This window comes from Siniperca chuatsi, linkage group LG7 (assembly GCF_020085105.1).
Source record: "Siniperca chuatsi isolate FFG_IHB_CAS linkage group LG7, ASM2008510v1, whole genome shotgun sequence".
NCBI lineage: Eukaryota > Metazoa > Chordata > Actinopteri > Centrarchiformes > Sinipercidae > Siniperca > Siniperca chuatsi.
The window spans coordinates 3,525,862-3,540,179 of record NC_058048.1 but is presented as its reverse complement, the minus strand read 5'-3'; the positions used below and the strand labels follow the sequence as shown (position 1 = coordinate 3,540,179).

The 14,318-nt window shown below is 39.5% G+C and overlaps 1 protein-coding gene across 6 annotated transcripts in view; it reads left to right on the top strand.

Annotated features, from left to right (window-relative positions):
• The window catches only part of brip1 (BRCA1 interacting helicase 1), a 130,629-nt gene that overhangs the window by 52,847 nt on the left and 63,464 nt on the right, over positions 1-14,318 (top strand). For 3 of the 6 annotated variants that reach the window (XM_044201832.1, XM_044201831.1, XM_044201833.1), the window contains 6 exons: positions 4,185-4,297; positions 4,390-4,472; positions 4,627-4,944; positions 7,456-8,184; positions 11,735-12,205; positions 13,836-13,897. In XM_044201832.1, coding sequence (XP_044057767.1) covers positions 4,185-4,297; positions 4,390-4,472; positions 4,627-4,944; positions 7,456-8,184; positions 11,735-12,205; positions 13,836-13,897 — 1,776 coding nt within the window. The remainder of the gene's footprint in view (positions 1-4,184; positions 4,298-4,389; positions 4,473-4,626; positions 4,945-7,455; positions 8,185-11,734; positions 12,206-13,835; positions 13,898-14,318) is intronic. The other 3 variants (XM_044201836.1, XM_044201835.1, XM_044201837.1) reach the window with 1 other exon arrangement.

Sequence of the window (14,318 nt, the reverse complement as noted above, 5' to 3'; positions counted from 1 at the left end):
TTGTATTTCAGAAACGTAATAATTTCTTCTGGCTTTAATTTCTGGCAAAGCGGTGGGCCTCTGTTACATTATGCTGCGGGAAACCCTGCATTCCCAAGTTTTAAAAACACCAGTAGCTGTATTGCTTCTTATTTTAACAGTGTTATTGGGTTAGGTTTTTTTTTCTTTGAACACGTTTTCACCTGCATGACTGCTTCGTATTAACACCTTATCATATTTACACCATATGTCTCACACTGAAACTGGTTCCCTTAGTGCACACATGCACATGCGTGACATGTTCTTACATTGTCACTTCCATGCACTAGTGCTAACATGTACACATTCTCTTAAGAGCACACATGGACCCAGACATATTAATTCATTCATTCTATACCACATTCACACGGCAGCCCCCTATTGCTAGGATAAGAGGTGTAAGCCCAGCTTCTCTCCATTTAAACTACTCCAGCACTTTAGATGCCTGCATGGCCAGCATTCCCAGACAGGCATAACTCGTAGACGCTACAGCCTAAGCACATAGCATGGCATTTTACTGGCCTGTTGTGTTATTGTGACAAAGATCAAAGGTTGGACTTGAAAAGTCCTCTGCAGAGAAAGCTCTGCCAAAGGTGGTATTACATTTATGTTGAGTTTTTCCAATGGCATGTTTTACAGTCAACAGTCACGTCCTGCGTGAGTGAGTCAAACAATAAGTGGCTTTAACAAGCAATAAAACGACACTTACAACTGATAAGGCTTCTCTCTTAGTTTAATGAAGGGCTCAGCCAACCTCTTGCTGCTGCCCTTTATTAAAGACAATCACGAGAGCATTTTAATTCGAAGGCCTGTGAGCATGTAAAACGGATGGATAAAGGGGATTTTGGAGGAATGTTGAAGAGTTCATGGAAATCATCAAGAAGAGAGGATAATGGATACTCCAGACACTCAAGACACTGTACATATGGGTTCATCATCAGCCACTGAAGAAAAGCTATATAATCATAAAATTTAATCCCCACTTGTACTGTCCTTGTCAGCACCACGGGCCACCTTTAGAAAGACATCTTAGTTGACATAATTTTTTTGTTGATGCATGTTCAACCCTTTTTACTCTTTAACAAAATGTAGATATTTTCACACAGTTCATTACTATAGCTGGGAACTGTTGAACATTGTTTTGATACTATTGCCAATACAACACAATGTTTGAATACAGACACAAAAAGAGTACCTATTATATTACCTTACCTTTCAGAGATATGAATCTCACTTTTTTCATTTACAAAATAAGCCAAAGTTCTCAAATATTAAACAATGTCTAAACACAAGCAGCCATACATGAAAATTTGGATTAAATCAGGAATTATCTGATCAAATAATATGACTATGAATCTAACCAGCATTCTATCCTTGACAGTTTTCAATACTTGGTGCTTGTGTATATTTCGGTCGGTACCAAAAAAGCACTGAGGTTTGATACCAGGGTTGTCAAGACCACTTAAATCAAGTTTGAAATAAGTCCAAGCAATTTTGAGATCAAGTCAAGACAGGGTCTAAATGGGCTCGAGACCATCTGAAGACAAAGACCAAATAAACAAAACAGTGCTCATTCAATGTTCTTCGCATTGTTGTCTTACTGTCGTTTATGGTGAGATTATTATAGTTTGATCAAATCAAATACTGTGTATGCTGAGGAAACTGGACTTGGGCGAGAAAGACCAGGTGAGACCGCCAGGTGAGGCCTAGACAAGTCGGAATCAAAATACCCATTAGACAGAGACAAGTCAACATTCACGAGGCAGAGGCGAGTGTGAGTCAAAATACTCACAATACCAAGACAGGTCAGAGTTGAAACACCCACAAGGCCGAGACAAATTCGAAAACTCCACAAGATCAACCCCAGTTTGAGTCAAAACACTCACGAGACTGAAACAGTCTGAGATAATAGATCATTTCCTCGAGACTAAAAGTAGACTCAAGTACTACATCCCTGTTCCATATCTATCCCTATTCATTACCATTCAGAGCTCAAGCCTCAACCTTCACATATAGGTAAAATCTAGAAACTTGACCTTTCTATTCATTAATATTCTAAATTAACAGTTTACTTTTAATTTAGAACATGACAACAACTGTCAAATAAGTAGGATTCTGTGTGTAGCCTTGGTGTGAGCTGATCCATGAGCATGTTGGAAGGGAGTGTGATTGTCTGATGCCCTTGTGAGCGTGTGTGCACGCACACACAATTGGACACTGTCTTCAAGACGAGCCACTCAGCTGTCAGCTCAGCCTTATGTGGCAGATGAGGCGCTTAACAATCTCAGTGACAGGCACAAGATGTCCCGGACTGCCAGGGGCGTGCACACTGACGCTGACGCACACATACACACACCCTGCGTAAAATGTAGCTCAAACAGATGCGTTCAGCTGCGAATCATGCCTAGTGGTCAAATATATGTTTTTAGGGATGAACAGGTAGCTGTAGAGGACAAGGCCAAAGCAAGCGAGTGATCTCTTGACATTTTAACTAATCCCTTCTAGCTTGTGGTTTCTTGCACATTTGCAAGATTTGCTAGCAGCCAGAATTGGCTTTTTCACATATGCAACCTGTCATGTTCGATTGGACGATGACATGGTACAGACCTGGGATGTGATGGCTCGAACGCTGAAATGGACTGTGATTGGATTTAGATGACACCGCCGGCTCGAGGCTACTTGGCCTTTCTGTTCAAGCTGTGGGTTTAGAAGTAGATTATTTAACTGCTCTGGTGTCTCATACATTGGCAAACATCTCACCATGAAGCCAGCAGCATTAACAAGACTTCCTGTGACATGGCTATATGAGTTGACTCCCGTTGACAGCCTGCACTGCTATTGTATTTTCACAGATTAAGCCTGTGATTTAAAATCTCATTATATCATACAAACTTTAATATTCTTCCAGTGTTAGGGTTTTCAGTGGTGGCAGGTGTTGCTCAGTTGTTTGCATGCTTCTTAGGTGAGGTGTTATTAGTCATAGTCCAACTTTGGCGGCGACATTTATGGTTTCCTGTGACTGCTTGTTTGTTTATGTACACAAGCCCAGACAGGCCACAGTGGCATTGCGTGATGCACATGAGGGAGCAGGCTGTACCTGCCACGGCCCCGTGTTTGGTGGCTCAGGGCGAACACACGGTACCTGTCAAAAGCAGTTAAAGCCCCGTTCAGCAGCCTGCCCTGCATGGCATCCCGTCAGACGCCAGCTGAACTTTTCACTTGTCAATTCTGAAAGGTTAGCGCTAAAATCAGCAGCAACAGATGCAAATGGATGGATGCTTTCCTGGCATTTTTGTGCAGGGATGCTTCATGTCACCTAGACCACTTTGTCTGCCCCCTCCTTGCTCAACTCTAACTCTTTCATGTTCTCTCTTTAGCCCCTCTGTTCCCCTTTCAGAACACATCTGTCTGCGAGGGCAGGCAATACCCCACCCCTCCAGGTCCTGAGTAGTATTTGTTTGGGGTTTAGTGTGCCCCAGATCCAGGTTTTATAACAAAGGTGGAGTAAGTTGCTGAAATAGACTTTTAACTGCCGTTCTCATTAACTTTTAACCAGTTCAGTCCAGAACCAGATGAGCAACGAGAAAACAGATTTCAACATTTCTCTTGATTAAATAGTCTTAGAAATATGTTTTATAAATGATGCCGTATCACCAAAAATAAAGAGCTCTCAAACAACATTAACAGTTAGCAAAATGGTATTGTAGCTTTTCTGATGCTTGAAAATAAATCAAAGTCTTTGATATACACCTTTACTGTCTGTCTTTTCCAGTGTATTATCGTCATTGGTGCTTCCAAACACTTTAATTTCTAACTTTGAGAACACACACAAAGTGCAGACCAGTGTGAACTCTTCCACAGTATATTATGTCACCTTTTTTCTCTAAATGTTTTTTGTTATCTTGGCTTCATCACTTTGTAGTGTCCACTATTCTTAAAAGATTATGGTAATGTTGTAATATGTACCTAGTGTTGATGGTGGCTTATAAGTAACATCACTATTTTATGGATAAAAGGAACCAGAAACAACCTCAGACACCACCCTGATGAGTGCAAGATAAAGCGTGCGTACGGAAAAACAGTTGTTTAAGTTTGATGGACATGCATCCAAATACTGTCCTATAGGACCTTAAATCATCTTTTAACATACTGGCCTGTGGTTTCAGGTGGAACTGAAGATGAAGTACAATGACCAGCACTGCAAGTCCAGAGGTCTTCTCCCAGGCCATCGTTGGTACGAGATTCAGGCCTACAGAGCTCTAAACCAGGCCCTGGGAAGGTAAATCTGTCCTCTGCAGCTAGAGTGTTATGGAAGATTTACTTTTGTGCTCTCTGTCTTTTATACTTAAACTTTCAAACTTCATTTTACAGGTGCATCCGCCACAGGAATGACTGGGGTGCCCTTATTCTAGTAGATGACCGTTACCGGAATAATCCCAATAAGTACATCACAGGTGCTATATAATAATGTTTACAGTGTGTGAACGCTGGCTGACTTTATTTTTCAAACTGCACAGCCTCTAAACTTGAACACTAGATGGCAATAGCTATCCACTGTAAGACTTTTGGTAGTGTTTGTCTGTAATGTGTGTGTCTGTGTAAACTCAGGTCTCTCTAAATGGGTCCGCCAGCTCGTCCAGCATCATGACACCTTCAGCAATGCCATGCAGTCTCTGGTAGCATTCTCTCAGGTGCAACAGAAGGTGGAGGTGGCCCCTGTAGACAGCCAGACCCTCAGCTCTACTGTCTCATCTACAAACAGTCACTTGCCAGTAACTGTAGAGGAACGGGGTCTGCCCAAGGCCTCAGAACCACAGACACCCCGCTCATTTGTCAAACCACCTGAACCCCAACAGGACACAAGCCCCTCAACCTTCAGTTTTATTTCTGATATACAGTTGAAAGCTGATCTACATGAAAAAGCAGGTGAGCTAAATTGAAGTTTTGAAAGAAGCATTTTATTGCTGCAAGGTTAATATATCTCAAATCTTATCCAAGGCCACAAAAAACAGCAATATTATATTTTGGTTCAGTGAAACTGGTCTCTACCCTCTCTATTAAGGCCTATGTAATAATGTCACTCTTGAATTGGTGATAAGAGGTTTAAATCTGCAGTATTAAATGGTTTTACATTTATGGAGAAATAATTGGCACCTAATAATTGGGAGCTCTTTTTACCTTGTGTGCCTATGTACCCTCATGTTTTTGTAAAAAAAAATAAAAATCTAAATTTTACATCACAGAGAAATTGGGTTGCAGTAAAGGATCAGGCTGATGTCATTCTATATTTTTCTTATTGTCAATAAACCCCATGAAAAGACCAAAACCATGGTATTGGAACCTATGTGCCTGTACCAATACCAAAACAACAACTTCACCTAAATAAAATAGTCTAACAAAACCAATAATATGACACTCTGACTTTGACCTCCCTACCCTGCCTGTGGCTCTCAGCCTAAAGCCCATTCGTTGTACTGAAAATTTTTCCAAAAGCTCAATAATTTTCTTAAACAGCTGGGCACTGTAGTTTTCAACAAACGTTACTCAAACAGGAGTAAATAGTGCATTTGTTGGTGACTATTTTCTGCAGCGGATTAATACAGATTTGATACTCGAGTGAGCATTTCTGGCTGCAGGACAGTGCATGTGTCATTGGGTCATAATTAACTACAGTGTGTGTGTGTGTGTGTATGGTAATGAAGGAACATCAGAATCAGAAATACTTTATTGATCCCCGAGGGGAAACTCTTTTGTTACAGCGGCTCACTGTCACGTCAGTGCACACAGGAATAGAAGTTCTAAGCAAAAAATATAACACACTATAATACAGGTCAGAAAATACATTAAGTACCAGGTGGGTATAAGTATAAAATAAAATATGTGCAAGTACAAAGTGGGTTTACCGGTTGATGATAATAATACGGTATAAAGTAATAGTGAACTGTTAAGTTAAGTGTAGCTTATTTATAATGAGACGGAGGATATTGCACAGCAGTAATAGAGGTATGAATAAATATCAATAAATAGGGAATTATAAACTTTTTAAATTTTTAAAGAGTATATTGCACAGGAGTATTAACACAGAATATTGCACAATTATGTCAAGTATTGCAGAGATGTAATGATCAATGTCCAGTTTAATGACTTAGGGTCATACAGACTGACACTTAGAGGGAGGAGTTAAAGAGTTTGATGGCATGTCACCCAGTGCAACAGTGTGGCTCATTAATGTATTTTTAATAGTTTTTGGACAACAATGGAGGTTCACAGAGAAATAAGCTAGTCACAGATAATACTTATTAGTAGGATAAAAATCATTGCAGGTTTTGGTGTTTTTATGGGATTTGACAATAAGAACAATATAGAATATCACCAGCCTCATTCTTTAAGAATGCTTATGGGGGTTGATGTGTCTTTTTGCGCTATGGTTAGGGGCAACATTAAAGACTTAAAGTTCATCTCATAAATGCCTTTTTTTTTTATTTTAAAGTTGTGTGAGAAGCCAAAACACCCTCAACCACAAAACTTCATATAGAAACTGTTTCACTCTGCCTTGACACTGTTTTAATTCAGGTCGATTCCTAAGGAGGGAAAAATACTACTTTAAAATGTAATTTCTAGTATCTGCTTTCATTCTGTTTAATTCATGATAGTGATGTGATTAAGATGTCCCTGTTACTCTAAAGTGGATAAAGCTTTGATAAGTAAGTAGATCAACATTTTAGCCAATAGAATTACACTGCTTCTACTGTCTGAGACCTAGTCTAACTCCTTTTTCTTTCTTCATAAATTATGACATTTTAAGCAGCGCAGTTTTTAAAAGACAGCAATCAAAAGGTGCATGTAATTTTTGTGCTCAAGGATGTATGAGCATGACATCACCACAAGATAATATGTTGAGGTGACATGATTGCACATTGCCTTGGCAAGCACCCATTGTCTTTTGGGTCATGACAAGGTTGAGCTATTTGCTGAGTTGAATTCGGTGTGGTGGATAGGGGTGGTAACAGAGCAGTAGCACACCCCCCTATGCCCCCATGCAGGGCACACCCACCCCCCCTCCCATAGTTGGGGGTGGGGGGCCAGGGGCCATGGGATCAGTTGAGTGGCTTGCCTCATTACTGTAAGGTCTTTTGCGTGCCTGAGTGGTGCTGGAGCAAGCTGATGAGCAGATGTTGGACTGTTGCTTTTAATTAAATCCCCTTGACCTTTGTTTGAGTTATATTGAGCGTAAGCCCACATTAATATCTTTCTTTATAGAATAGCCCTGGCAGCCATGGTACTCTGTGTACCATTCTCATTTCATGGTGAGACTTAATAGCTACTTTGTGACTCTTAACGTGTATGCTCTGTTGTCTTTGTTCAGTTATATACTAATATTAGTTTAATAAATATCCTCTGTAAACTGATTTTGAACGTTTTGTTTTCTTGATGCAGAATGTTTGAAGACGATGCACAGTCCCCCAACAGAGCCCATATTGCATCAAAAAAAACCAGGGCAGCCTCTGTACCACATTTTCACCTCCAGCCCCGTCAGCACCTGCTTCAAGAAGCCAATCTTTACAGCGCCCAGTAATTCCAGCCAGCACTTGGAAACATCTAATCATTCTGAGCTCAAGGAGAAACAGCAGATCTCCTCCCCACAAAAGAAGACTGAGGCGGCTTGTCTTAAACAAGAGGCTGGAGACAGTGCCAATGAAATCAAAGTGGAACCACACAATCTGGCTCTGAAGCCTTCTACAGTAACAACAGCTCCCAGCTGTGAACGTGAACCACCCTCAGCAGACAATCCAGATGAAGACGAAGAGGACGAGGACCAGACTGTCTTCTTTACTCCAGAACTTTTTGAGGACGAAGGCAGCCCACAGAAAGAGACAAAGACCAAGTCACCTCCCAGGATGGTTTTAGGGGCAGAGAGCCTTGCCCTGCTGTCAGAAGAACCTTTTGGCTTTGAGCAGGCCCAAGGGCAAGCCTCTGCTTTTGATGGACAGAGTGCTATTTCAGTCAGTAAGGACAACACACAGCTGTCACAGGGACAGAAAAAAGAAATCAGAGGACAGAAGCAAGGTGAGGAGGAAGAGCAGGTGGAAAATCAGAGCAGGCTGACAGGCAGTAGGCCTTGCAGGCTGTCCAGGTCCAGGCAGAAAGCTCCCTCCACTCCAACAGGTAACTAACAACCTGGGAACAAGAAATATTGTGAACAAAACAGAATGTCTTATATGCTAATAAAGTGAAAATAACATGTTCAATGCACATTATGGTGCGATGTAAAACACCATATTCAGTTCATACCATTGCTGCATAACTTTTATATTTCGTCATTGGTGTTTCACAGTTTATCTTGCAGAATTTCCTATAACACTATGTTGTAAACTATCTAACGATGTTACAAATAGCCCACACACTTTTACCATGCATACAGTAGATGACGAGGCTTCAGCCATCTCAGATCAGCTTCTTATGTAGTGTGACAGCACATCTTATTAAGGCCATTAAGGCCTGTTCTCAGTAAAAAAAAACTCATAACTAACCAACAGTATAGAAACTGCAGTGCTGATTGAATGTGCATTTTAACAGATCATTAAAATACAAAACCACGAACTCATTTGTTTTCCGTAGAAGTAGTTTTAATGATGTGTCTATGGATTATTATTGAGGAACATGAATGCTTTCGACATGCCAGATTTTATTTTAAGAAGAGACCTTCCAATTATGTGCTGTAAACTTAAATGGTAATAGTGTGTGGATACGCATTTATTACGTTCAGCACAAGCATCCATATCATTCCTGTTAAGTCCCAATACAATTAAATGCTAGCATTTCATTGATATTTTTTTCTCCTCCTTTTTCCTTCAGTGTTTTTCTTCAGCCACACTGACATATTTCTAAATGGCCCAATTTCAGTGGTGGAAATAAAAGTACACAAAATCTACTTGAAGTATCAAAAGTAAAGTACTCATAATGCAGAATGACCCGTCAGTGTTGTATTATTCTATTAGAGGATCATTATTACTGATGCATTAATGTGAAAGAGGTACTGTTGAGATAAGTTTAGCTACACCTCAGTATAACAAAATACAATTCACCAAAAACACAAACTACAACCTCAAAAATGACCATAAAGTTGAACCAACACCTTCCTAAGGCAGTTTCAACAAAAACATTAAGGTATGGTTTATTGCAGGACTGTTGTATTAGACTGCATTAGTTTTCTAGGTAGACCTAATAAACTTGCAACTAAGTGTATGTCTTCACATAAAAAAGCTCTACCACTACTACAGTATATGTTAAAATGTGTTCACCAATTAAATATCTCACATATAATTAATCTACATACATAAAACATAAAACAGTGCTATTCTCACGACTCATTTACAGTGTAGTTTCCATATTTGTAGTCCCTAGATATTAATTAATTCCTGTATAATTTACTGACATTTAGATCTTCTTTTGTACTTTATTCGGGATAAAAAGTGTGATTATTTGTGACCTATGTATGTGCAATATAGTGTGTATGTAATCAGCTGTTTAATGGCCATATCTGATTGTTTCAGTCTGAGGGGCTGAGGTCATTTAATCAAGCCAATGCTAAATGCAGAATCATCAAACTGGCTAAGTTGAAGGGAGACAGAAAAATTAGATTAAAGATGATTACACTGATGTGGTTTGTCTCATTACGACGCAAACTTCAACAATGTGTGATTTGCGCACACAAGCAGAGTAGACAACTGTTCCATTAAAGCCTTTCTTTGCTCATCAACTGCCTCACCAAGACCCTTGTATATGTAATCGTGCATGTCCACTCGTTAACATCATCAAAACACAGAGCGTGGAGAGGCCAGCGACTGTGTGTTAAAAGCACTTAATAGGGAGCCCACATTACTGAAAGACTCAGTAATGGCTGTGAATGACTGTATTTCTTCCCATTAGACTAATTCCGCTTTTCCCCCAACCCCAAATCATTAAAGCTACACTAACAACATTTTTTATTTTTATTTTATAAATTCACTGGACTTATCATCCACATTCATTGAAATCCCACAGATTTGTGCTGTTTGCCCAAATAAAATTTTGGCATTGGGAATGGTTAACACTCTGTCTAATCAAGTGACTAATCAAAAGTTTAGATTAAAATGCAAACTTTCACCTCTTTCACAAAGCACTTGTCTGAAAAAGTTGGAATTGTAGACCGGTCACATTGGTAAACTAGAACAGTGTTTCTAACCTGGGGTATGTCTACACCAGTGGGTACTGGCAGCTGCCATGAGGAGCATGGAAAGATTGTGTAGTGGCTTCAGCTAATGTGGAAAAAATAGAAATGATTTGGCAATTTAAAAAAAAGAAGAAAATCTTCAGGAGGAAAATTATCACACAAATAGGTTTACAAATTTGTAAACCTGACCTCCGCATGCTACAATTGCAAGAATATGAATAATTAAATGTGATGGATAAACATCCAATTTAAAATCCATTCAAAAAGAGAATATTTGGAACATGACGGGTGGTGTTGACCCGGGTTCTTGAGCTGCTCTTATGGGATATGAGGGTATGTCAGACAAGAGCTAGAGTATGCTGAAGTGTAATGATGGTACATCATGTTTTCTGGATAAGGCCTTATTCAGACCTACATCAACACTGTGTGAAAAAAGTCAACCCCTTCCTTCATTTCAGGTTTAGAATTTCAATTCATTTCAATGGCTCTGGCATGGAGTAAAAATATTGTTGCCATGGTCACTTTCTAGAGTTGTAAAATCCTGTCACATAATATTAGAAACTGCTTTGCAGTGTTTTGGTGTCTTTAAGCCTTCATACTTAGGGATATGTTGCTCAAACCGACCTTCCTGTATCTTAATTCATCGTCTCATCGGTACCTGCCCCCACCAACACAGCCCTTTGCATGTTGTCAATGCAGGGTGGTTTTAGTCTGAATGCTCAGTCATTCATTTCAATGAGGGGAAAAAATGCAACCTGGCCCAACTTTTGCTGCAGCATCATGTAGCAGCACACTGGCACTGCGTTACCCAATCAAATACATGCAAGTGCACATCCTGGTAGATTACTTTGTAACATGAAAAGGGTAATTCCACTGTTTATTTTATGATCTTGGAGATGAGGATAAAATAATTGCTTTTCAGGGTAGTAAAATGTTTTATAGTGTTACAAACGGCTGTGTAGTTGAGTTTCAAAGTTCATTCTTGACCTTGGAAACAGCAGTTGACAAAACAATCTCAGATCAAAGACCATGAGTAGCTGTCCTGGAGCTTTTGATCATATCACATGATCCTCATCAGCAAATGGAATTGACCAGTTGTCATGGAATTGTAGATTTTTACGTTTCCAATTTTATTTTAAGAACTCTCTAGTCCATCTTGGCTGAAAAGTTCAATTCAGTTTTATTTATATATTGCCAGTTCATAACAGAAGTTATCTCATTGCACTTTTCCTGTAGAGCAGGTCTAGACCGTACTCTTTATAATATAAGCTGAGTTTCAAAGTTCATTCTTGACCAGTGCTGAAATTCAAAATACTCAAAAAGCTGCCTTTTACTGCTGTTTATAGCTGCCATTCTGTGATGCTGCCCAATCCAGATTTAAAGAATGAACACCAGTTAGTCTGTCTCACATTTGGCAGTCATGTTTTCCTAAGCTAAAATAAACAAGAATGTTCTTGGAAAAGTATCTATTTGCTAACAAAGTGACTTAATGTTAATTGACAGGTGGAGGCTATGAAGTCAAGAGTGTAGGGAGAGTCAGTCCTCAGCAGATTGAGATCAGGAGCAGCCAAAGGAGGACAGACCAGGCCAGAGCAGATCAAGAGTTAAAGGTAATGATCCTGGCTTTGAAGAGCAGACCATCCAGAGCCAGACCCGTCAGAGTATACAGCTCAAAAAATTCAAGAGTTCAGGTTCAGGACGATAGCTGGATTACCTGCCAACAGACAGAACGCATCTTGAAACCAAGTGTAAATGACCGAGTGACTGAGTCAGGAAAGCCCTCTGTGGGTATGAGGGAACACAAAGCTCTTAAAAAAGTGCCTGTCACACCTGTTAGTTCCACAAGGACTGAGTTTGATATTGTGACTCCCAAACAAGAAGACATAAGGGGTCTGCAAGAAGCTGGAGCAGCAGGATGTCGGGCTACTAGTCCAGCAGTGGATGGTCCAGGAAGTCAGCACTGCAGCCAAGAAGGTAAACTAATCCATATAGAACTACAGTGTGAACAATCAGTGTATGTATATGCCAATAATGATTAGCACACTGTTAATGTTAATTGTTAATGTAACCTGGAGAAAGGTAATCAGAAAGAACAATGAAGATGCTACAGTTAGTAACTAATAAGTGAAACACATTGTGCAAGGCAGATAAAATAAAACAAAGAATAGAATCACATCTTGATTCAAACTGTTTTTATTCCAGCCTCTCGGGGAGGTAGCACAGTTGATAACCTCATGTATATTTGAGCTCATCTGGCCCTCTTCCACAGTCTACTGCCAGTGCTTGATTTCAGTCTGTTTGATACTGCCCGCAAGATGTAGTAGTGTCAACCATCTAACTGATCAGTCAGAAACATTCAGTACAGCAGACCTTCTCCCAGATAGTTCATAAAGTGCTGAAGTAAAGAAGCAAGGACTTTTTGGATGGCAGGAACTACAACCCAGAAACCTTTAACGTGGTTCCTGTGTTCAAAATTCAGGTAAAGTGTATGGATTCCTGGGTTCTTGGAAGAGTACTCAAAAGGGGCTTTAAAACTAAGTTCCACGAACCAGAGCTGTAAACAGCTATGGGTAGCAGTCTGTCAGCAGTGTACAGTGCTGTTGCAAACACCACCATAATCCTGCTATTATGATCACCTTTTTCAAAACTGCTGAAGGTGTTTTAACATTTGTATTGTTTTTTCTTATAGCTGGTTTATACCAGCATTACCAACATTTAGAAGAAAATGCAAGCCAATCACATCTGTCGTGGTCTCCGCCTAAATACATAGTTACATCTTTGTACCTCTGTCGGAGCTATGGAGCCTCCCTAACGCTGAAGCATAAATCCAGCTTAAATCATTGCACTGTTGTACAATCAGTTGATTTTTCACTGTGACAGTCAGCTCTGTTTGTTTTTCAAAGGCAACATAGGAAGATTTTTTTTATTTGATGACACCAGGTTGTTTAACAGCATGTTACATGATGCAATGACTTCCATGTACTTGGGTAGCATATACATGCAGTTTATGTTTATGGTGTTATGATGCTCCGAAGGAATTTGTGAAGAGTCTAAAGAAATTGAATAGAAAGTCCCACCCAAACTTCCTCTAGAAGTGTGGAGTTTGACAGGACTAGGTGCTTTCCTAGCTGGATGCTCCAAGCAATATTTCATTTCAATATGATTATTTCAATAGCTACTACTTTAGCTGCTGGAGTGCAACATCCACATACACGACAGCACCACCAAAACACAGCTGATAGTTAATAAATTCAGTTATTTTTGTCATTTCAATTTTTTTTACAACTATGTCTATGTATACATTTATTATTGATTGTTTTTCAATAGGTTATCCTGTCAAAATGTTAAATATTATACCGATGGGTGAACAAGGAGTGTCATTAAAGCGTATTTAAAATATATATACGTACCTAGTATGACATTTATTTCACTAGGCAAGTCTCTGCTTAGGTTCATATTGTAACATGTAGAAATATTCCCTTTAATGCTGTTCAACATTTTTGACATCTTTTTTTTAATGTATCATTCTGCATTGGTGTCTCTAGCCTATGCTGCAGCTACTTTATTTATGTAACTAACACTTAACTATCATTTTTTGACCAAGCTATAAAAGTACAGAGATCTTGCAAGCAGAAACGCAGGAAACTTAACAAGACCTCACCAAAGGTAAGTGTCAAGTTAACATGTCTTTTTTTGGGGGGGGTTTTTCAGCAAATCGCAGCGAACGGACACACTATTTCTCATCAGTGTTAATCTTTACTGTGCTTGGCTTTTTCCTTGTATTGCAATATTTATAATTGTATCAATTAAAATAATATAAAAGAAAACTGCTATTATTGTTTTATTAATATTAATATTACCATTACATTATTATTATTATTTAAAAATCTTGTGTGGAATTTGCATTGTGCTACTGTATTCTCTATCTCTCTCGGTCAACCCAGTGCGGCAGATGGCCGCCCACCCTGAGTCTGGTTCTGCTCGAGGTTTGTGCCTCTTAAAGGAAGTTCTTCCTTGCCACTGTCGCCAAATGCGGTCTAGACCTGCTCTATAGGAAAAGTGCAATGAGAACTTCTGTTATGAATTA